The 25,797-nt window shown below is 38.6% G+C and overlaps 1 protein-coding gene and 1 long non-coding RNA gene across 2 annotated transcripts; one reads left to right on the top strand and one right to left on the bottom strand.

Annotated features, from left to right (window-relative positions):
- Positions 1–143: 143 nt before the first annotated feature.
- LOC139965316 (uncharacterized) lies at positions 144–16,653 on the bottom strand. Its single transcript, XR_011792221.1, has 3 exons — positions 15,336–16,653; positions 538–646; positions 144–264 (listed from the first exon to the last, which is right to left on the bottom strand). It is a non-coding gene; the product is annotated as an uncharacterized lncRNA (long non-coding RNA).
- On the top strand, positions 7,779–25,083 carry LOC139965314 (lathosterol oxidase-like). Its single transcript, XM_071967549.1, has 4 exons — positions 7,779–8,190; positions 17,154–17,394; positions 21,461–21,596; positions 22,741–25,083. Exons 2-4 carry the CDS (start codon positions 17,185–17,187, stop codon positions 23,325–23,327), a joined length of 933 nt encoding a protein of 310 aa, XP_071823650.1. The 5' UTR covers positions 7,779–8,190; positions 17,154–17,184; the 3' UTR covers positions 23,328–25,083.
- Positions 25,084–25,797: the final 714 nt, after the last annotated feature.

Consider the following 25,797-nt stretch of genomic DNA (forward strand, 5'->3'; position numbering starts at 1 on the left):
TCTATTAATTAGCCGCATCAACTTAGCGACACGGTACGTGGTACTTACATGCACTGGGAAATAAGTGATTGTGGGATGTGAAGTGGGAAGGGCGCGGAGTGCGAAGGGGGGAGGGGTGCGGGGGGGGGGTAGGGTTGAAGTTGCCTGCGTAATTGGCTTCGTGCGAAGTACCACAAGAAGATAATGAACGCCACGTGTGGTAGGTCTGAAGATAAAACTGTCATTCTGTGTGCAGCAACACGTACGGTACGATGGAAACAGCGTCTGTAATATATGCCATAATATATCTCAGGTAATTTTATACACCTAATTCTGAAGGTTGGGATAGGTCGGAGGAAACCCCCTGTCCCCGTGGGTGTAGCTCCTGTATACAAACTATGTTCAAACGAACAGACCCTCCCCCCCCAATACTCTAGAAAGTAAACTGGTTTTAAAAAAAATGGTAAATCCCTTAGGGCAACGAAAGGTAACATTTTTTTGTCATAATGTGCGGGAATAAGAGTTACCCATAAAATGGTTTCCAAGGTACAAGCTTACCCATATCGGTCTTTGGTTCTTAACCAGGACACGGTACCCCGAATACAAATTAAATTGAGTCGTAGTCCAGTAGTCCATTAGAGAGAGTCCATACTCGAGTACCACAGCCCTGACATGAAAACAAAGACGCCGAGAACATATTAATAACTCGAAAGATTACGTTATGTAAAAGGTGATTTCAGGCAGATTGTTAGTCCTGATATTTTTTATAGGCCAAACAAAATAGGATGAGGGTGCTAGTAATTTATATATATATATATAATTTATATATATATATATCTATATATATATATATATATATATATATATATATATATATATATATATATATATATATATATATATATATATATATGTTGATACTAGATGAGTCTGAAGATCGCATATATAACGCGTGAAACTCCGAGTTACAACTACTAGTGTTCCACTAGTCTCATCTAGTATCAACATATATTCCGCTCTGTCCAATGGACATAGAGCACTCTGCGCCAAGATAGACGCCAAGCTACTTTATATATATATATATATATATATATATATATATATATATATATATATGTTAACTTGGTTATAAAATTTAATAAAAATTGAACTTTTTGTTTGTTGTTCCTCTTTAAATAACTAAGTTCGACATTATATGGCCTCCATCGTCAGGCAAGGTGGGTTGGGGGGGGGGGGTGTCGCGAACTTTCAGTAGTAGAAGTTTTCAGGTTCGTTGAGACAAGAATTAGACCACTTCTCCGGACACAAGATGATCCTCTATTAAATGAACATGCCCTGCCTAAATCGGTCGGAATTTGGAATCCCCTTCCTAACTTCCCCTCCCCGCAGTGGCGTAGCCAGGATTTTTTCAGTGGGGGGGGGGCGCTGGGGGGTGGCTTGACCATTTCCTGGGAGGGCGTCTTGTTACTATCTAAGCGGAGCGCCACCATGAGTTGGCGTGCAGCGTACCGGGAATTTTTAGCTAAAAAGGCCTCATAGTCATAGATCGTTGAAAATGACACTTACCAGGCCTTGTATAGCTGCTCTAAAGTTTTCTCAACATCCTTTATTTTGAAATCCCATGTTTTGATATGGTCATCAAATAGTTTAGTGAAATAGAAAAAAAAAACAGTCTGGTAAGTTACTTTGAAATATCATGACATATCTTTTGTGAGTTTGACACCGGCATTGACATTTTTCGACAAATCTGCCAATGGCGCGTGGAAAATAAGGAAAAATTGACTGGGCTTCCAGCCAAGTAACATACTGAAATGACCGAACTATATGTCAAACTGACATCAAAGATTGCGTCTGAAATATTATTACGGTGATAGACTGATTGGTCGGTAGTTCTCAGCGATAGTATTGTCTCCTTTCTTGAAAACTTGGTTTTTTAGCGGTTTTAAGAGCATCAGGGTACGTCCTAAAAGTGAAAACCCGATTGAAAATGTAACGGAGTATCGAGGCAATGACGCGAGCAATGATGTGAGAAACCTGTATGATGTCAGCATTTTTTACCTTTGAAGATCTTCTTTGGCATTCCAGTACCTGGAAACCACCTTTCTATGAGGGTATAGTATAGCTCACTAGATTGTTTGATCAGTTAATGTGCACTGGTTACATGATCCTGGTTGGCTATTTGTATTAGTATTTATTCAGGCGCGTTGCGAGGAATTTGCCAAGGGAGGGGCGAACCTGTAGGCAAATTATCAGAGCCGTAGATTCGGCATTGGAAACTATCTAAGCGTAGCGCCACCATTAGTTGGCGTGAAGCTTAAAAGAAAATTTTGGCCGAAAATGCCTCCCAGATCGCTGGAAATGGCACTTCCCAGACCTTGCAAGTTGCATCTAAGCATTTTCTATTTTGAAATTACTAGCGATATCATAAAAACGTACAAAAAAATATGCTCAAAGGTGGGGGGGGGGGGTGGTCGTCCCCTTCGTCCCCACTTTGGCTACGCGTCTGTATTTACTAGAGCAGGTATTATATTATTCGACGGTCGTTAACATGCGTTTTCAGTACAGTGCGACTACTGTAGATGTCTTCTCAGGCTATGCTCTATGTCACGTCAAGTTTTTCAGCAATTACATATAGCCTACTGCCGGTCCGCGGTAGAAGGGTCGTTCATGAGTGGTCATCATGGAGATTCGAGACCATTCAGACCAATGATATATTTTTCGCACATGGGAGGGCGACAAGATTTCATGGGGGGCTATCGCCCCCACGCCCCCCCCCTCCCGTTGCTACGCCACTTCCTCCACGAACTTTTGAAATCAAGTGCACGCCTCTGATTTATAGCCATATAGTTGTAACCATAGCTATAACCATATAACCATAGTTGTAAACATATAAATATGTGATTTCCACTAATTCCATCAGTACATATAGTAAATAAGATAGCAGATAATGGACCCCGAGGCACACAAACCTTTATTTCCGATATTTCCGATTAACCCTTTATCCAACCATCTTTCTAGAAATTGTGCCAGTCAATGAATAAGCCATCTTTCTTTAATAAATCGTGAACGATCATTCATTAATTGAATTGGCAAAACAGTTTTAAACGCTCTTGAAAAGTGAACAAAAAGAACCATTGTTATAGTTGCTTCCAATCTAAATGATACACAATATCATGGATTAATACAAGTACAGCATCAATACAAGATACACTCATCTTATGGGCAAACTGACACTTGTCCCAAAATTGCTCTACATAGCAGATCCAGAAGGAGCTCTTGCTTACTATTAAGAGCAATACTGGTATTGCTCGTTATACAGAAATCGTTTGCAGTATATGGATTCTGTATCTTCGGGACAGGATCTGTTAAAGCAGTTTTCCACACACGAGGTATTTCACTATTTTGGATGCTCTCTTGAAAGATAGATGTAAATATAGGTGATAACTTATTTGAATTAAACAGAAAAAATCCACCAAAGAATATTATCTGACCCACAGGCTACACCTTTTATTTTCCTAAATTGTTGACATACAAGCCTGGAATCGAATACAAAACAGTCACCTTTAGATTCAGGTAGAATAAACGAAATGTTTCTGTTGCATGATTGATTATAAAACGTCCAAAATGGTCATTTAATACCTTCCCAAACTCTGAATCGAAACTCTTCATACCATTTTTGTTGGGCTCTCCTTTTGGTTGTATAATACTCCAAAAAGTATGAGAATTTCCTTTAAGTTTCCGAAAATATCACTTCGAATGTAATGCACATATTTTTCCGTTCTCAATGGATTTGCTGTTTATCGTTCTCCAGTGTCTAATTCCGATTATCTGCAGGTAGTCGCTTCATCATTTCTGTTGGTTCCCGTCGTTAAAATGGTTACACATGTGTTGCTTTCAAAACCAAGGTATCCTGATATCACATCAGTAAGATCATTTATATTGTCACAACTTTTTCTGAAGATATCCCAGTCCGTAGTTTTAATTATTTCCTTCTTTTGATTAATATTTCCTCTTCAAAGATTCCTTCTAGTTTGCGTTTTTGTTTTATAACAGCGCTTTTCTTTTCAGTATACTTTGGTGTGACCAGTATACTAATGTGATCTGATGAGGAAATTGAATGCAATTTATTAGCATAGTTGCAATCACCTTAACTGTACATGCATCTAGCATATAATTCGACTGTCGATAGGTGCAAAAATTCACGTCATATTTAAACCCATCAATTCGATCACAGTTATACGTTCTCTTTTTATATCTCCAACTACAAGAAAATATATTCATGGATTTTCTTTGTTCAAATCGGTTATTTTGGTTTTCCATATACTTGATCAGCTGTAGCAAAATTTGCTAATGGTAGTATGTATATATATATATATATATACACATTAATGATAGTAGACTTCACTTGGAGTGAATCGTGGCTGTGCTATTATAACATTAAGTTCAATATCCGGTGTAGAGATGGTTGAACATATCTTTGGCTTGCAAACTGACCAGTCCTTGGAAATTGTTAGTCCTCTATTTGCAGAGAATTGTCTACCCCAACGAAACATATAGTAATCTATGTTGCGGGGCTTCATTTTGCCATTCTTTATTAACATTACTTGGAGCTTAGTTGCTTGTAGTGATATGAAACACAAGTTGCGTAGATTTGCAATCGTCTGCTCTAGATGCAAGAATTTCCCTTGGAGACTGTTAACATTCGCAGTTAGTCCATACGGAAAAGTGAACTATGTTTTTTTGTGCCTAATTATCCTCTGAATTCCTGCTCTGTTATACCTCTGCATCGTCTTAGAATGGACTCTTCTTTCAATGCATTCATTAACTGTGAATCAATTGAATAGGTTGCATACCATTACGTATGCTATATAAAGTTTTCTAATATAGTACAGGCTTCGATGCCTTTCCGTTGTTTCTGCATGTCTTACCTGAGTGCCAAATGCAGTACACGCCAGAGGTATCCATGATTTCCATCGTTAGATATCATGTAAAAGGTATTCAGAGTTTGACCTCTGGTGACCTCAATGTAGATTTGACCTCCCAAGCAACAGGAGTTCTTGTACTCAATATGGCAAATCCATCTACCATTTATGAAAAGTATCCATGATTTCTACCATGAGAAATCATGTTTCCAAGGTTTTCAGGCCTCGACAAATATATTTAAAAGTACTCGCTATTTGGCGACCGTGACTAACAATCTACTCGCCAAATTTCACTCGTTTCTAGGCCCATGATTGCTGTTCAAGTCTCCATAGTACAAATCTACAACATCAATACTTCTGTGAAAAATATTAGGCACCTAGGCAGATGCATGGTGCTACGTAATTGCTCATTGTTAACAAGGTTTTCACTCTTTGGCCCCTGGTGACCCCAAATGACATTTGACCTCCCCACGAACCAATAGGGTTCTTCTACTCAATTTGTTACTCATATACACCAAATATTAGATTGGTTCATTATATTAGATTCCCTTCTTGAGATATCGTGTTTACAAGCGAGGCGTCACACACACACACACACACACATGTTTGTATTTCATCCCAACCGAGGACCCCATTGTATTTTCCATTGTTCAAATCCACGTACCCTAACCTTAACAATACCCCAAACAATAGAATTCTCCCGAGGACGTGGTGATTCTTTAGAAATCACAACCGAGGACCTGAAATTCTTTTGTTCAAGTCCTCGGTCAGATAGAAAAACAAACGCACACACACACACGCTCATACATCCACACGCACACACACTCTCCGCCTGCATGAATGCATAGGTTACGATTATCATCGAAACCAAAAATCAAGTAAAACTACATGAGCTATATAAATATACAGGCAGCTCGAATCAAGCGCCCTCAATATTTTATATGACCATGTCGTAGTATGTTATGTTGCATAGTATTACTTTAGTGTCATGTCAACGCACGTATTAATCAACCAATCACGTTCTTACGCCTGCAGACTGTCTATGGGTAAGGTCAAAAATGAAAGTTATTTTAGAGCGGTAACATTTGCCCAAAATGTATGATGTGCCCTCGCATTAGTTGAAATTAACTTGTTTCTCACGGTTTATAGAAGTAAGTTTTTGTGCTTCATGATATCTGCCAGATGTCAGGTGAAAATACATGCTGTGTAAACCCCGTTTAAATAATGCAGGCGCCGAACGGAGCATGTATTGTGATGTGACGTAATTTTAGAAAACAAGCAATCATGAAACATCAATCGTTTTCTAGTGAGTTAAACATATCTTATAATATTATGAATATCACCTAAAAATTATAATATTTATAGTAAATGTAGTAAAGAAACCTTTGCAAATAGTCGAAGTAACCATGTTGATAAAGGTCTTAGTTTCGAGGACCCGCGAGGACCCGCGAGGACCCGAGAGGACCCGCGAGAGGACCCGCGAGAGGACCGCGAGAGGACCCACGAGGACCCGCGAGAGGACCCGCGAGGACCCGCGAGAGGACCCGCGAGGACCCGCGAGGACCGAGAGGATCCGAGAGGACTGAGCTCATTTGCCCCCATAACACAAACTTGACAATTAATTTAAAACTAAATTCCCCATATGACTTCCACAACAGGAGTCTTAACAACTCGCTGATACAAACTAGTCCAAATGGGCAGGCATTGCTAACAGAAATCCGTTTATCTTTCCTCTCCAAACACATTTTTTCTGTCTTGTTTTCTTCTCTTAGAAAAGGGTATTAAAAGTATAATGACAGTCATTTACATCTTAAGAAAAAGGACACCAAACTTCAAGTGTCACAATTTGCAACTCGGCGCTGATCAATGGAAAACTCCATTTGTTCAACCACTTTTCCGAGAGCCTTTTTGTACCTATATATTGAAGACCTTAGTGAACAATGACGAACAATACGTATTTCCCTATTCTTCTAATAATTAAATCGATTTGTAATCTATTGGTTGAAATATCCGTTCCAATCTTCAAGGTTTATTTTCTGACGAACCCCCCCCCCCCCTCCACCTGTGATAAATCAACGAGAAAACCCACAAAATCACCTAATGCCATGAGTCATACTACGTGGAAACCTGCAAAGTGAGGACTTAAAAAGACTTGGAAATCCGTTGGTTACTAAATCCGTTCAGTTCGTTTGATTGTAGCCACGCCATGCATCATGGTAGTACCAGTGAGCTGCTACTCTAGCAGCTCCCTGGTAGTACTTAATCCTGATATATCTTTATATAGGGTCTCAGAGATTTGCGAAGGGGGAGGGGTGGGGAGGGGTGGGGAGGGGAGGTGGAAAGGGAAGGGGAAGGGGAAGGACTTGGCGTAACATTCCACTTAAAGGTAGAAATGGCCTGAGCAAAGTAGATAAGTTTGTTTTGTATTAAATAAAATGAAGCTAAATGAAGTCAATTACGAAAACGTACATACAAACACACTTTCGGTCACACACGCTTAGGTGCCTATCGAGGTGGTTAAGTTTTTTTTTCAACACATAATTATGTAAATAATTTTCTGCAAAGTGTTGAATTGGTCAGATAATTTTCATCAAAAAAGGGGGTAAGGTTTGATTATCTCTTGAATTTAGACAATTTAAGATTAATTAATTACATAGCGAATTACTTACTTGTCATTTATTTTGGAATTAATTAATTTGTCTCAAATGGTTAACATATTCAGTGAACAATTAGCCTTTTTTATTGATTTTGAAGAAACACAAAATTTAACAGACAAATTGTGAACGTTTTGACGGCATCTTTACGTTCGGATCGAATGTCGTCAACGAAACCAATATGCAGTACTAGCAATTTCGACATAACACCCTCAGCTCTGTAAGCCAACACCATGCAACAGTGTTTATGTATGCGCGGTTCGCCTACACAAGCAGCCGAGATGTGACGCTTGTTCGGTGACGAGAGAAGTCTTTCTGGGTTCAAAGAAAGTCAGTGGATGAAAACGTGGGAGTTAGGAAGTATGTCTATGGGTCTAGTCATGTACCGCTCAGATGACAGATAAAGATTGTCTTTGTTTTGTGACACGAAAAGCGGAAGTTATTTACAGTGGTCAAGTCTATTCCACTGAAAATATAAGTTGTCAGTAGAGAGTTGGGAACGTCGGCCGACTGATGTAGTGAAAGATTCTATCGGAGTTATTAATTACTGGAATATATTGGGTTATTATACTAACACGAGATACAAACATACCCCAATTGTGAGGGATACCACCACACCCAGGATAAATAGATAGGTAAGTTTTATATCAGAAAATGATACAATTAACCTTTTTTTTTCATGGAAACATCTTTTTCTACTTTTTAAATAATAGGCGTACTAAAGATCCGTTAAATATAGTGTGCTGCTGGCAGCCATATACCAAACAACCCCGCAGTTTAGCGAGTTTATAGAGCATTATTATTAAAACGTAACGTTAATTCATATAGATACAACGTGCTTGAAAACCCCATGAAAACAGCAAGGAAGCCGTAGCCATCTAAAGTAATACAAATAAACAGTTACAGTATTATATTTTTTCTATTGTATTGCGGTATAGGTTTTGCATTGATACGACGACGATTTACGTAAGGCATATGCTTACCCGCAAACAGAAGGTTTCCTGCTATAGGCTTTTGTTTGTCCGGCCTTTCATTTCTCAATGTTTGAGAATAAATGGAGAACTTATAATTGTATAGAAACTAATGAGCAGCAAAGACTGAACTTCCTCGTTAGAACCCCAAGAGTTAGAACTAGAACATTTCAGGACGGGTGGGGGGGGGGGGGTGGGGAGGGAGAGATGGGATGAGGTTGAATACGGAACTTTGGGGGACGGATGGGGGAGGGAGCAGGTTTGTTGCAATGATCGGCTATATGTTTCTACATTGTGCCATGCGTATGTGGGACTTTGCGTATGTTTATAAGCACTAAGGGGCACGGTCGACAGCATGGGAGGGGGGGGGGGATTAGTTTAGTTTACGGTCGACGTATAAACCTCTTCAGCTTTTCAAGGAAATTATGCGAGTTCAGTGTTGTACTCTTAATAAAAGCCGGTACTGTACTTAAGTAGTAATAATAATAAAATATTGGTTCTGTTCAGGTTTAATAAACGGGAAGTAATATGAAACCTTATGCATTGCATACCTCTCCACAAGTAAAAGAGAAAGTTTGTCAAATTTCGCAATTGCATGAAAGGCAGTTCTATAAAGAATTGGTGCCCTTGTATTCAGAATGTCGAAAAGGGAATTCCCCTAAAACGTTTGAATGCCGCACTGAAAGCGTAAGTAAGTTAATAATAGGAATTAATTAGTTGTAGAGTCCGTTTTTATGCGCAATTCCGAAATCGATTCTTTACAAAATATTTGAGATGGGATCACGTTCCATGCAGTCGTAAACTCGTAATCGCAATACCGAAATTAAATGCTATGGCAGCAGTTTTTTTTACTTCTTGAATGGTTGTATAGGCCAACGGTAACCAGGTTATAATAATACTCAATCCACTGTTTTAGAGAGTCCATATATTAATGAACACTCCCTTGTGAGGAGCTTTTCCGTAAGAGTACGATCTAGCAACTTAAGCTCCTATATGGATAATAGTAAAAAACACTCGCTGGTTCTAGGGCTACCAAGTAAATCGTCATGAAGTCACTCTTCGATAAGAAAGATGTTCATTCCTCTGAAAGAGTTGATCAACATGCTAGTCTAATTCCTGTAGAAAGATTGACGTCTGACTGGAAGTATATAATGTAGTCAGAAACAGTTAACACCATTTGTTTGTGATGTAATCATAACCACGTTGAACTCTAACCCAGGCACAGTTATATGCAGGAGTCCGGTGTACAATGTACCCTGTGTCAGCCATAGCCGTCGAAAGTCAGGTGAGAAGCCGGGGGGGGGGGATATCTGCCCCGATCCCCCTCCCTGAAGTCTTCATTTCAAGTATACAGGCCTACAATATGAAAATGAGCATAAGCGTATTATTTATCCAATATTTTTCCGGGCCCCCTAATATTTACCCCGGATCCCGTGTTGTATCACCCCCCCCCCAACACCCACTCTAGCGCTTCCCCCTTTCGTCAGGTCTGTTGTCAGACGGGCAGGCTGAATTATAACATCTCCAATGTGCTTGCAAAGAGTACAGTCTTAGCGAAAACTACTGTTGACGAAAACTACACAAAATTTATGTACCAGGTCAAAGGTCACTACCACCTTCGTGAGAAGTTGCTTGAATTTCGCAACCCTTCCGAGAATCATGCCACAAAATTGATCAAAATCGACGTGTCTCATAAAATTCCCACTAAATTGTAATATAAATTATACATTATAGCAGTCATATTGCTATTTGTCGAGGTAAGGAAAGTTCAACATTTTGAAAACTTGCCAATTGATCAGGCAGGTCAAGGTTTATGTGCATCCGGTGGGGTGGGGGAGGGGGGAGTGAGTGAGGATGTGTATTATTTATTTCACATGTAAGGAATGAAACAGGCAGACCTTACTGCAGTCACATACAACGGAGGAGGGAAATGGAGGGCGAGGAAAGAAAGGGAATGGAAGGGGAAGGTGAAGGGATAAGGGTAGTGGACAGATGGGAGGGAATAGAGTCATGGCAGAGAAGGGAATGGATACGAGGGAGGTAGGGGGAATTAAAGGGTAGTATAGTGGAGAGGAGGGGAGGGGAAGGGAAGGGAGGGGATGGTAGGGCTGGGCGAGAGAGGAAGGGCAATGGAAGGGGAGAGTAAGGTGGAGGAAGAAAAGGATAGTGGAGTGGAGAGGTAGGGAGGGAGGGGCAGGGCAGGGCTAGAAAGGAAGGGCTAGAACGGAAGGGCAATAGAAGGGGAGAGGAAGGTGGGGAAGAAAAGGAAAGTGGAGTGGAGAGGTAGGGGCAGGGAGGACAGGGAAAGGAAGGGAAGTGGAAGGGAGGGGAGGAGAATGAAAGGGTAGTGGAGAGGAGCGAAGGGGATCGGGGGGCAGGGCGGGGAGAGGAAGGGAACTTCATTGAAAGGTAGGGAGGGAAAGTTGATGAAAGAGAGTGGAAGATATAAGGGGAAGTCACGTAGCGATATTCATAACGTTTTATATATTGACCTGATAAGCTATATATAAGTTAATTGTGCATGGTACATGTGTGTGGAAAATCTTCATATCATCGCAAAACGTAGTTGCTTCAATATCTATATATCTCTTTATGAATTAAGCTTCTGAGGCGCCGGATAATCACTACCACTCTGCTGATTTAGGAAGTTTTCTGCAAAAAAATGCGCATACACCAAAGAGATCTATGCGAAACCGCGTTCATTGTCTTGTTATTTGTATTATACATTGATATATGAATGATTTGTATTTAAATTTAAATCTAAGCTTTATCGTGGGCAGCTTAGTGTGAGTGGACTGTTTCTTTACCATGTGCACATTTCTATGGAGTAGCAAAATAAAGTTAACAAGTTCGAGAAAAAAATTATATTTAGGCTTATTATATACATTTATAGTTTATTGACACAAAATTACTAAGTAATTCAACAGTACATATCCTTTCAAGGGCAGACCAATCAATATAGCCTATTCAGTAATCTTGATGATAAATAAAGCTTCAAGAATGTTTACCGAGATTATACCCTTTGAGCCAGGCGCGGCGGAACGGGAAAATTATTGGGGGGGCTAATGTGTGGAGACCATCTAAGCGGAGCGCCACCATGAGTTGGCGCGGCGCGTACAAGAAAATTTTGGGCTTTTCAAACCCCTAGATGGCCGGAAACGGCACTTCCCGAGTGTTTTATGCTGCGAATATACCTAGCCCTAAAATATGGGTCTCAAGTCTGCAATTTCTCAGATTGCACGTAAAAGTCTGTAAAAACATTGTAATTTGTATATTCGATAATGTTTTAAGAGAGTAGCTAATACTCGTAGTGTACTCGCAAAGACGTTTTTGAGTGTAGTAAGGGCAGTGGCGGAGCTTTCCGGGCCTTGCTAATTTGCAGATAAACAGTGAATAAATAGGTGTCGTCTCCACTTTGTCGGAAAACAGAATATGACAAATGTCAATAGGTATATGAGAGCGCAATAAAATAGTCAATAATCGCGAATAAGTAAAAAATAGTGCTGAAAAGGGCGCCACCAGCAGTCCATTTGAGTCCGTCAAGGGGGGGGGGCATCCGCCCCCTGACTGTATATATGGACGCTCCGTCACTAAGTAAAGGGATGTTGGAGAACTGGCTGAAATGAGGCAAGTCATTGGCCTAAGACGAAGTTGTGTTACGCTTACCGGTACTCACACTCACTGCTTCCACTTTTCACGGGGCGTGAAGACGCGGTTGGGGTGACAATGTGGTCTAAAGCCAGGGGACGGGCCAAGGGTCCCCCGGCAATTACTAAAATTATTACACCTATATAGTATACGTGTGCATCGGACAGATCGACAAGTATGCATTGAAAAATGGGCAGATGCACGTTTCGGAGCCTTGGTAAATATTGGGGGGGGCTTATCATGCATTTGCCCCATCAACTTTTCCAAGCCCCCCCGGTTCCGCCGCCACTGCTTTGAGCTATTAAAGAAAAATGCAGATATCCCCCACCTCACCTCTTCTCAGAATGGAAAAGGATCGGAATGCACGCGTGATTATGTGTGGGGGCAAAAAAGTAAAAAATAATCTTCGATGGTTCCATAATGATCATTATTTCTTCAATGTTAAAATATTGATTGAGACAATGGTTGAATCCAACGGAAGTAATGAGGAAATATCAACTAAAGGTCTATACGCAGATCCGTTACCTAATACCAGAAAAGAGGAAAGAAGGAAGGCAGAAAGAGGGGGGAAAATGGACTAAACTTAAATGTTAAACTCAGTTAAAGCACGAGCATCGTCATATATACCTTATGTGTAGAAACAGTAGTATATTGTTATCGTAGCAGTGTATACATCGTGTGGTTTTAACTGACTGTTCTACTTAAGGAAACCAGCATATCCTGTCTATGGTATATTCTTTGAATGTCAGTATATTGTAAACAAGGGAACCATGCAGTCTGCTGTAATATATATATTTATATATATATATATATATATATATATATATATATATATATATATATATATATATATATATATATATATATATATATATATATAAATGTATATATATAAATGTATATATATATGTATGTATATATATATATATATATATATATATATATATATATATATATATATACGCCTACAGTGGAATTACGACCTTCCTTACCGGTTTCGAACCTATGGACAATCAGCGTCCATAGCCTAGTGGTTAGGGTGTCCGCATATACAGTGAGAGGCCCGGGTTCGAATCCCAGTGGAGGCTGCAAGGTTTTCCACTGTTCTGGATTTTCCAACTCACTACAATTTCAATAATATATATATATATATATCACGACTTATGACACACTATATGCGCACCATACCCGTCTGTTCAACCAAGGCTCTTTTGGTGTATCCCACCTGGGCTCTGCTACTGACCATGGCTACTCAGTACCCAATCTATCAAATTTAGACTATTACTGTCTACCAAATTAAACAAGTAAACGCACACACATGGCTATTCAGAGGATACCGATGTAACTGAATGGAAGATAAATACATTTTATGAAAAGTACAGGTCGTATAGGCATATTCATATACATACTTTGAATTAATGACAAACGTTTGCTTGAATGTGTAAACATCCTCTTCAATAAATAAAAATTCCCACCTGATCGAAATTATAAATTGCCAAGTATAGAAATGTTGTGTGAGCTAAAGTACCCAATTCAGGAAACCGTTTAAACTACATCAATATTGGTAGAAACCTGGAGTAGCCGAACTGCAGGGTGATTCATATTGTATTTAAAGACCATCAGGGTGGCCAACTTAGGTATTCTATTGTTGCTTTAGATTCCCTTGCAGGAAACTTCCATTGTATGGTACCAAAATCCGTCTTAGGGACTAGGGATAACAAATTGAATCACAAAAGGAAAATGTGAATCACAAAAGGCCAATTGCTGTTGAAGTTGTAACGACAGTTGAAAAGATTTGGTAATAAGACTTACAGGCTATAGAATTAAGGGCGATATATATATATAACTGTTACAGCAATGTACTACATTATATGTAAAATAGTGAATATGCCTGGACATGTTATGAAGTGCGATAGGCTACTACAACTGGTTTCATGATAGAACCAATATCACTAAGTAGGTAGATTCAATTCATATAAATCCCAAGTGGGAAAGTAAGCGGACGAGAATATTGTACGAGATTCCGCGATTTTCCTTGGAAGGAAGTTGACACCAACAGTAACAAAGATTATTTTCACTGTTAAACTATGTAGTAACTACTAAACCCTACTTAACAGTAGCTGACACATGATCGATAATTTCCTACCTCGTTAGCTGGACTTAACAGAATATACGAGTCCCCCTCCCCCACCCCCAAAGAAGGAAAAGAAAAGAAGCAGAAAACTGAATGGCGAACTAAATACAGATTTTTTGTTAGAAAATATTTGCCAGAATTAGACGACGGTAGAAAACCAAGTGACCCTAATATCATACGTTATGTACTGACGGATATCCAACTGTTAGCAATTGCATTTTCACTTCCTACAGGGTATCATGCAGAGATCATATTGAACATGCTAGGGTCGAGTAGAGGTTTAATCTTGAGCAATTGGATTTGAGCAAATAAAAAGCATTTCAACACCGTTTGTCGAGACTTAACCTATAGGCCTACATTCATAAGAGTGGAACCCTGACTACCAGTACAAAGAACCTACTAGTAAATATGTAACATGTATATGCTGTACCGTAACCTAAACAGTCGAAAAGTAAGTTGCAAAATATAGCACCAGTTTGCTTCTAAGCATACCGTACCCTCCATTTTTCCGAAATGCTTCAAAGGACGATTTCAAATCCCTCTCCCTCCCACAGCCCGCCCGAACAAAAAAGGAAGATGAAGGTGGTTGCGCCTCTAGTCATCATGCCAAAAACTGATATAAAGCATTTCGAAAATGTGACCCGGGTAGACGTGTTATAATTTTAATATGTTTCGCAAGGGAGGAAAATGCTCTGAGGATAACAGTTATGCACCATTTTGAATTTTGAGCATATACGTGACCAATGTTTGATAAGTTCTAGCATATTACCTATGAGTGCTTATCACCTTAAAGGCATCGAAGACTCGCCCCAAACTGCGTGCGGCCATCTGAAAAGAGTTAACTTTCTGTTGCTTGCAAGTGACGCTTTGCTCGTGTCGCTACAAAATGCAGACAGTACAGTAATGAAACGTGATACCTTGTTATCTTTAGCTGGACCTGAGATGTCCATCGCTGCATCGTTCATACACTGTGCTGTGGGTACTGACCGCAGCTGTATGTACTGGCTGTACACTAGTGTCTAATTACCGACGGTAGCAAGCTGTGTGTGTATTTTCTGGGATCGATGGTGGTGTCTAAACACTTCTGTAACACTTCATTCGAAACTAGGTCAAATTACCGGTGTTAGAATGTTTCTTTATGCGCGAGTCTACACACCCTTTTAACGATGGTATTGGAGTTTGCCATATAAGTCTTAGCCTAAAACGGAGGACAATGGCAACGTATTGAGTTTCTATGCAATGAACCACTTTTCTCAGCAAACGACCGTGTGATGTCGATCATGTCAAGGTATACACTGAAAGGAGACCGACCTCCTCAAGAACCTTGTCCAAACGTCTGATCTGGTTCGCTGATTCGCTGAATGGGAATAAAATCTCCTACATTTGTCACCATATTCTCTCCGTCATATAGGTTTATTATATAACGTGCGGTTTCTTATTCCGCCGTGAGTCACGTTAGTATAGCATAGCATTTGAGTCACGTTAGGAGCATAGCATTGGTTTACTTTCTTTGTTAGTCTTTACCCTGTTCAGCATTCCTCGAGGGTGAGAGAATCTTGAATTTTGTTGATTTGTCTGGAAGGGAGTTTTACAATCACAAATGACATTTCCTTAAAGTCTTGCCTTTATATGGGGCATTCTTGTTGACTGTGAGCGTTAACATGTCTTCTTGGTGAATGATCTTTCCAAGAGAAAATGAGAACAGGTGTGAGAAGAGTGGGGACAGTTGGGGGAGGGGAGTCGAATTTCATTTTGGCGGGGCATGGGAGTCTGCGGAGGGCAAGGGGATGGGATGGAATTTGCCGCCATGGAGTATCAAATTAGTAACAATAGGGATTCAGAAAGTATAAGTTCTTTCGTTAAAAGTACGGTTAACCGGCTCAGGCTTGGCCGTTCACCTGTTTTCAATTGAAGCCCGTTTAACCGGTTAATTTATGGACGTGAACCGGTATGAAGAAACCAGAAGTTGTTTGCCATCCCGAGCCATGTAGATTTTTTTTCTGCGGAAATATGTTTCTCTGGTTCTATCATCCGCGTTGTCAGATCTTTGCTTCAGAAACTACACGTCTAGACTGCAGGGTGTAAGTCTACCGTGCAGAATAAACATAGACACAGTGTTTTTGTATGTCTTCATTGTTTGGTCTAGAACTATACCATCGCTAACGTGGTTCACATTTTTCATGCTGTCTATTTTGACAATTTCAAATTACGTTGGATTTACACAGTATGGATCTAAACATATCGATTTAGTTTGTTTCTTTTGCAAGAAAGAAAATAACAAAACACGTTAGATTTATCATTACTTAATTGAATAGAAAATTCACTGTGCCGTAAATGTAAAAAAAATTAAAGGGATTAAAAGGGATTAAAGGGCATAATTCTTATGAGAGCAATATGTTCCACCGATATTGACTGTCTTTTAAATATTAAAGCACTATATTTTTGCGTTGAATTTTGTCACAAAGTCGGTAAAATATTTTACGTTAAGAATAAGGTAAAGATACCGTAAAATATAGTTTGTTGGTTCAGCCCACCAAATCACATAGGAAAACACATGGGAATAGTTATATAAACTGCAAAATGTTTTTTTTTTTTATAAATAAAACGTTACAATAAGTTTGCTATACAGAATTTTCTGTATTGGACTAACCAGTGTACTACAATCCACTAGTAACGAACATTAAGTATAGGTTATAATAATTACACTAATAAATCTATTAGAATGTAATCTGTTAAATTTATGAACAATTACACTGGCAACATATACTGCATTGGAACTCTCTCAACTTGGAATCATTCCAATCATTTGATATTTGTGTTAATTAAACTCTTTTTCTTCTTACAGTTCTCAGATATTCGCCGAGCAATCATCAGAGATGGATGTTGTTCTTGATATCCTAGACGACTTTGTTTTTACTCCATACCTTTACCCAACTTCATGGCAAACGAGTTATTGGTTACGGCAGTTTATAAGTCTCGTTATTATCGTATATGTTGGGGCAACGGTTCTCTATTTTGGTACTGCATCCTTGTGCTATGCTTTACTTTTTGATAAAAGACTTATGGAACATCCGCGCTTCCTTAAGGTAACATTCTTGTTATCTATTTCCTTTTATCTGTTTCTATGTTTTAGCACGTTAAAGCAGCATTTTGCGTCCTTTTCTATGATTTTTTTCTCAACCTCACTGACTCCACTATGCCATAACGACATACATAACTAGCTTATCTATTTAAATCTTACTTCAAATGGTGGCATAAAAGTCGAAAAAATTGCAACTTTCAACTTTGTTGTTCTCCAAGATATTTTCCGTTGGGAACCCAATAAACCTCGCCCATAATATGAATATTTAAACACTACGAACGTCATTGACAGATACGTAATATAACACCACGCTTGATTTGTGTACAGTCTATATGGCAGTTGTACCAGAGAGTTGCATAACAACTCCCTGGTACAACCAACGCGAAGTCTTGAATCTATTTTTAGCAACGGCTCATAACTAAACCTGCATCTCTGATTGGTTGAATTCAAACTAGTGGGTTTGGGAACTGAATGCGATTAATTTTGTATGTGGAATACTCGCCAATTAACGGTTTTGGCAGGGAAAAACTTGGCTAATATCTTAATTTGCTGTTTTGTGATTTGATGTATTTAAAAAACTCGATGGACATGTCAAAAAAAGTAGAAAACGGCGACCAAACGCAAAATGCTCATGAATAAACATACTATTCACTGATTGGTGGAATTCAAACTAGTGGATTTGGAGATATGAAAACTTTGTCGAGGACACTTTTACTCGTTATCGACATAAATCGTTAATTACTCGCTAATTAACGCTCTTGGCAGGGTGAAACTTGGATGGTATCTTAGTTTGCTGTTTTATGATTGATACATCTAAAAAAATCGATGCACATGTTAAAAAGGTGGGAAAAAGCGACCCAACGCAAAATGCTGCTTTAAAGAATAATAATGTTGTGATGATTGGCCATCGATTCATGTACGGTAATATTCACACATTAAGTACGAACTACGAGGATATTCATCAATCGAAGGGATATGCCTTCATGTGCTTTCAACTATGTATATGTATGTGTGTTTGTGTGTATATATGTATGTATTTAAGATCCTCCTGCAAGCAGGAACTCGCAAAGAAGCCATCATTGGCTAATCAAAACCGCAAGCTGACCGAGGTCAGTCTCTTAGATTCATATTTAACGTCCATGATTATAAATTGTCAACTTTCAACAACTCTGTAACTGGACGACATACATTAAAGCAGCATTTTGCGTCCTTTTCTATGATTTTTCTCAACCTGACTGACTCCACTATGCCATAACGACATACATAACTAGCTTATCTATTTATATTTTACTTCAAATGGTGGCATAAAAGTCGAAAAAATTGCAACTTTCAACTTTGTTGTTCTCCAAGATATTTTCCGTTGGGAACCCAATAAACCTCGCCCATAATATGAATATTTAAACACTACGAACGTCATTGACAGATACGTAATATAACACCACGCTTGATTTGTGTACAGTCTATATGGCAGTTGTACCAGAGAGTTGCATAACAACTCCCTGGTACAACCAACGCGAAGTCTTGAATCTATTTTTAGCAACGGCTCATAACTAAACCTGCATCTCTGATTGGTTGAATTCAAACTAGTGGGTTTGGGAACTGAATGCGATTAATTTTGTATGTGGAATACTCGCCAATTAACGGTTTTGGCAGGGAAAAACTTGGCTAATATCTTAATTTGCTGTTTTGTGATTTGATGTATTTAAAAAACTCGATGGACATGACAAAAAAAGTAGAAAACGGCGACCAAACGCAAAATGCTCATGAATAAACATACTATTCACTGATTGGTGGAATTCAAACTAGTGGATTTGGAGATATGAAAACTTTGTCATACGTATATGTATGTGTGTTTGTGTGTATATATGTATGTATTTAAGATCCTCCTGCAAGCAGGAACTCGCAAAGAAGCCATCATTGGCTAATCAAAACCGCAAGCTGACCGAGGTCAGTCTCTTAGATTCATATTTAACGTCCATGATTATAACTTTGTCAACTTTCAACAACTCTGTAACTGGACGACATACATTAATCTTGCATGGAGTGAATCAAACCATGGAGGTAAAAACAGACTGGGAACCTTATGATTGGAAGGCACCGGTGTTAACCACTGAGCTAAAACTCCTATGATGTGTAATGCGCTAAACACAACACCGTTATGATTACACGGTTATATACTGTACAGTGATGATGATGATGTCATATTTAGACTTGTTCAAGTCTTTATCGTGTGTGTGATATGTCCCACATGGAATCAAAGGTATCATAGCTGGTTGTGAAGTTGTTTATAGGTATTTCTATCACATTCAACAATGTTGATGGTTAAAATGGCATTGCAAATCAACTGAAAAATCTCTTAGATGACTATCAGCATATATGCATACCAGGCGCATGTCCAGAAGGAGTGGAGGGGGGGGGGGGTGGATGTGTACACCCGCCTTTTTAATCTCCAAACAACATTGCGTGTATAACTAATTATTATTATATACCTAACTTATAGCACCAGTTGACGTCTAAAACTTGTTTTTCGTGGGAGAGAACCCGCCCCACCCCACCCCACCACACCCCACCACACATCATCTCATACATGAGCGTTGGCTTCAACCACCTCAGGGGCACACATCATTCTTTTCTAGTCATGCATGCGCCGCTGGACGCCCTGTGGTATGAGCAGGTACTGTCATACACAGAAATGGCGGAAGCCTACGTAAAAACCTGTACACATACCATGTATAGGCTAAACGTCACTGCATTTTAGTAGCCGTGTGAATTTGAGGGGCAAACCTATTACCAACGCCGTAGGGCTACTTTTTTCTGCCGCAAATGTTTCCAACTTTGCCAACTTTACTCGGATTTCACACGTAGTTGTAACCATAGAAGCAAACTTTCTGAAGCTTCAACCGAATCTATTTGCACTTTCCTTATACCTACGGGAATACATATTGCTCGAAGCAATTTTGATAGAGAATTATTTCCAAATTTTTGATTTGTAAAATGTTTGGAATAGAACGTAAAATGGAAAAAGGGGAGCGAGGAATTCCCACCGAGGCACGAAGTTCATAAAATAGCAATAATTAATAACAGATCCAGCTGTAATAGGTTCCCAAATTGAAAATTTTTGCCAGCATTATACAGACAATGATCATGACCGATGCTGGGAGATTTAAACGCATGCATGTAACCCTGACCTTATGATACCAGGCAATGTAGAATGATGAGGGAGCTACTCCATCGATATATAAGGCCTACACAAGATACTGTCACCGTTTGGATACGACGATAGGCGTCGGTGACGTGCACAGAATTCTCCAAGTTGGAGTGTGGGAGAGGTTGGGTTTGACAAATTCAAATAATACCCGGATTGAGTTAGGTAGGGGCAGAAACCTTTATGTACTGAGGGCGTCCTGGTTAACGAAGGAGTGTTCTAACTTTTCCCGAACTCCCAAATAGCGCCCCGCCCCCGACTGAACGATTTCCCCCCGACTAAACGATTTCCCTCGACTGATGATGAAGGTGTGGGGTGGGGATGCCCCCCTTTTTGCGCACGCCACCAAAGAAGCGGTTTTGAGAAGAGAGAGAGAAAAAACTCTGTTTGTGGGTGATACTCCGGTGAATTTTTTACTCAGCTTTGAATATATATATATATATATATATATATATATGTATACAGTATATATATATATATATATATATACAGTATATATATATATATATATATATATATATATATATATATATATATTGTGGAATGTCAAAGAAAGAAAAAATATTAATAAATAATATTAAAGGGTGATCTGTAAATTATTCAAAATACAGTAGACGAACAAGAAGGAGTCCTTTGAGGTTTGCTAAAGCGGTTATAAGGAAATTAATTATAATTGAATGACAGCTCTCCCTAATCTACCCTACATGTAAGTTTCAACTCACAGAGACGCAACTGTACCGTGACAATGGCAATTTTGAAATTCATCCACAGTGTTAATTGTACAGCAAACAAAGTAATCTAACTCATTCAATTGTATTTATAATTGTGAATTTTTCATAAAGGTGTCTTTCTTGGCGTTCCACAGAACCAGATAAGGAGAGAAATTAAGTGGTCTATAATGTCCATGCCACTAATGAACATTCCGACAGCTTGGATGTTTTATCTTCATCACCGTGGTTACGGGAAGACCTATCACGGTGTATCTTCCAATACGTGGCTTGGTGAGTTTATTTAGCAAAGCTAATTTAAAGTTGTATGGTAACCTTTAAGTGCCACTTAACTTTCTAAAGATTGGTATTTTTGGATGTTTCACGAATTAACGATCTTGGCATTGGCAATATGGTACCTTTCTTTCAGTTTATTGTCAATTTCATGGTACAAAACATTTATAGATAAACAAAATTATACAATGATAGTTTTTTGGGAAAATGGAAATTTATGAAAAGCAACTTTTAACATATTATATCATAAAACCTTGCACAGCTGGTATTGTTACACATTTCATAGAAACACTAAAGAATTTATACTTTTCTTTCAGTTAATTGACAATTATTTTTTGCAATATGTAGAAAATTTTTTTTTGTTACATCAATAACACACACACAACCAGGACTTGTATTCTGTTCTCATGAATTTATAATTCATTTTTATAGAAAGTTGGTATTTACATTTATAACATTAACCAATAACTACAAAATATACTGGTAGGCAATGTATGGACAGATGAAAGGTGAGTTGTATGAATGCAAGAATATTCGTTGAAATGCTACACTACTAACATGCATAATATTAATTTACACGAAATAAAAATTAATAATTTCATTAATGAGTAAACCATGTAGGCATACCGGTAAATAATTAAGAATTTCTTGAAAAATTAGATGTGACAGTATTATAGATATATCTATGAAACGCAGTTTGCACCAATTATTGTGGAGTGATGGTTACATAACACGATCATATTGGTATTATACGGTAAAATAAATTGGCACCACAATATATAAAATGACTGTCAAATAAATGCTACACCACGATATAAATAGCATTTAATTATGATTGACTATCATCGTAACTACCACCGTAAACTATCACCGCCCCAATTACTGGTAAATATTGCTTGCCACAAATTTTATGTTCAGACCGAAACTCCAACCACAACTTACTAATCTGACCAATGTTTTGTTTCTCTGCATGGGTTTAGAAATTGAATTGCTAAATTGAAGCCCTTTTTGCTAATGGGCTGTACTCATTCATGGAAAACTTCTTGGTACGTTAAAATCGTTATCAAAACATTCCGAATTGTCTAATTTTAAACTGTAATGCCTCATGAATATTCATAGTCTCTTTTGTATATTTCGCCCACAGGTTATTTTAGCCTTCCGGTTGAGTTTGTCCTCGTGGTTCTTTTTACGGATATGATGATCTATTGGATTCACCGTGCCTTTCATCACAGATTATTGTATAGCGCCATCCATAAACCCCATCACGCCTTTAAAGTGCCCTCCCCTTTTGCAAGCCACGCCTTCCATCCTATCGATGGGTTCATGCAGAGTTTTCCCTATCATCTGTTTCCATTCATATTCCCACTCAACAAATATCTTTACGTTATGTTTTTTGTCATGGTAAACTTTTGGACCGTAAGTATTCACGATGGCGAGTGTAAAGTTCCGGACGTTCTGAAGCCAGTGATTAATGGCTCCGCCCACCACACTGATCACCATCTTTTCTATAATTATAATTATGGCCAATTCTTCACTTTTTGGGACAGAATTGCTGGATCCTATCGTAATCCTAGTATATTTACTAATGCTGGTCCGCTTGATGCAGTCATTGAGAAAAAACTGTCAACCAATCAGAACAAAACTGCAGAAGACGTCGATTCAGTCTCTCCTCCTGATTGGACAACCACAGTGAAGAGAAAAGGAGAAAGCTTGCGATTGGCTGCCTCATAGCGGACGGTCAAAAGTTGTTTACCATACAACTACGTATCTTCTGGACCTTACTGGTTTTGATCTTACATCGTATGACTGGTTTATTTCTTGTCAAAAGAGTGGCCAGAGATACTTATGAAAACGCCCATGATCTCAATCGAGGCGTTCACTGTTTTCAACACTGTTTTCATTAGCATTTAGAAGCAATGTACTGGGCCTCGTGTTATGGAGTATGTTGCTAGGCGATATGAGTGAATCTGCTTTAGATCTTGATAATTTCAGATATACGCATTTTTTTATAAACTATTTTCACATTATTCCATAACAGACCATAAGAAGTGCTCAGATTTAAGAAGAGATTAACCCAACCTGTCAACCATCTTTTCTAATTGTATAATGTGACAGGCGATGAACGATTCATGTAAACCATTTTAAGCAATAAGTAGGCCCACCGCATTGGCGATGTCGTGATTTCAACGCTCTGAATGGAGTTGTGGCTGAGGGGTATACAGATATACATGCAGATGGACTATATTAGTGTCTTTTTTGTGACTGTTTTAGTGTCCTCTGTATTTCGATTAAAATTTCTATAGTGAAACTATTAACAGAGTTGTGAACAGTGCTACTCTGATGGCATTGTTATTTTTGATATTTTTTTTGTATTTTTTGTAATTTTGATAATTAAAATTGAGCGATTTAAAAACCACCTTTATCAACGAAAATCAAAACAATTCTATGAAGGAATTTGCAATTTACTCGTTAGTCTTGCATGAGAAGAAAAATGAAGACATTGGTTTTACTCATGTGGATAAGGATGTTTGTAGCTGTAACAGCTGTTAACACGAGGTGAATCACATTAGACATCCATGTGTCACGTCTATTAATGATGATGCTGGTTGTATTTTGCGTCTCGTCACCAAGGTGATTCAAGAGATGGGTTACAAGTTTGGGGGAATGTTCTCATCATATAAGTACCACTGTATTACAGCTGCTACATTAATGGACGTACCGTATAATATAATTTCTGAGTGTTAGAAATAGTAGAAAACAATAAAGAAAAAGACAAAAAATTATAAGAAAGAAAACAAAAGATATCTACAATTCCTTTTAACTTAAAAACAGAATATGATGTAATATATTGTAAAAAAATCGTATAAAACTCGTGTGTAGGAGCTGTCATTTTCATAAAAATCGAATCACACGTGACATCTTATTAAGACTTGCTCAAGTCGCCAACTTCATGTGGTGGGGAGGAATTATGATATATCCCAAATGGAATAGTATTTTCTTATCTGTTTGAGGATCGATTTGATCGCAGAAAAATCTATGACATTATTTTTCTCCTTTAAACTAACACAAATGCGCAAGGAACACTTTAAGGGTTGCGTTGGGTTTTGGGGAGGTAGATGAAGGGGCGGGGAAGAGGTGGGATGGGGTGGGGAGGAGGATATTGGCGGTGTGCATAATTGCCTACATGTTAGACACGATTTACGGAACTTTTAATGTATAATAGGGTCGGGATTTCCCCTAAAACCCTTGTTCGCATTCGTGAAAGTGACGACTCGAACGTGCATACTATGACTGCATTTGTTAATTAAATGGTGTAACTTTTCTTCTCAAAGTGTTCAAGTATCCGACTCTATCAACAGGGATTTGTAAACATGTGAATGATACATAATTATGTTACTATATGAGTGCATAGTAGAAAACACGTTCTGGTATTATTTATTATATACGCACCCTTCCAACTGATTTGAAATACATTTTCTAGCTTCTATTCTTCTATTGCTCTGAAACATTTATGTCTTCTTGTTGAAAGAGACGAACTTGAGAGAAACGGCTGGTGAAGTTTCATTCGTTTTAGATGGTTACTTTCTTTGTAATATTTCATATTATTCACTTTGAAAGCTTCAAGCAAATCCCATACACGAATTGAATCGTCGCAACGTACTTCATTATTAGTCTGTGATTGTTTACCTGACATAACACATGAGTTAATAAGTAACACCCCTCCCTCCCTCCCTCCCTCCCTCCCTCCCTCCCTCCCTCCCCCCTCCCCCTCCTCCGCCAAATGGATGCCCGGGAGAAAGCGAACTCGGACTTATTACCACCAATCCACACACACACAATGGAATGTTGGCCACAAACTTGAACCTTTCGATAAGCGGTATGTATAACAAGAGATTCAAGTCAGTCTGTTCATTGAGTTGTATATGGAACGCCATCTGTGCAACAATGTTAGGAATAATATCAGTATTTCAAGGAAAACTACCAGCATGTTACAAGTTATATCTTGATACCATTATTAAGAATTTAAAATCAAAAGTTGTGTTTCAAACTTTCAATATTAGTATATCGGAAAAAGAATGAACATGTTACAACTCAATAGCATAATGTATAGAATAATATCAACATTATTTCTTTCAACTTTTGAAACGTTCTTTGACCCTAGTTTGACCCTATATTGGCGTTCATGGGCGGTGCCTTTCGT

Source organism: Apostichopus japonicus, chromosome 3 (assembly GCF_037975245.1).
Source record: "Apostichopus japonicus isolate 1M-3 chromosome 3, ASM3797524v1, whole genome shotgun sequence".
NCBI lineage: Eukaryota > Metazoa > Echinodermata > Holothuroidea > Aspidochirotida > Stichopodidae > Apostichopus > Apostichopus japonicus.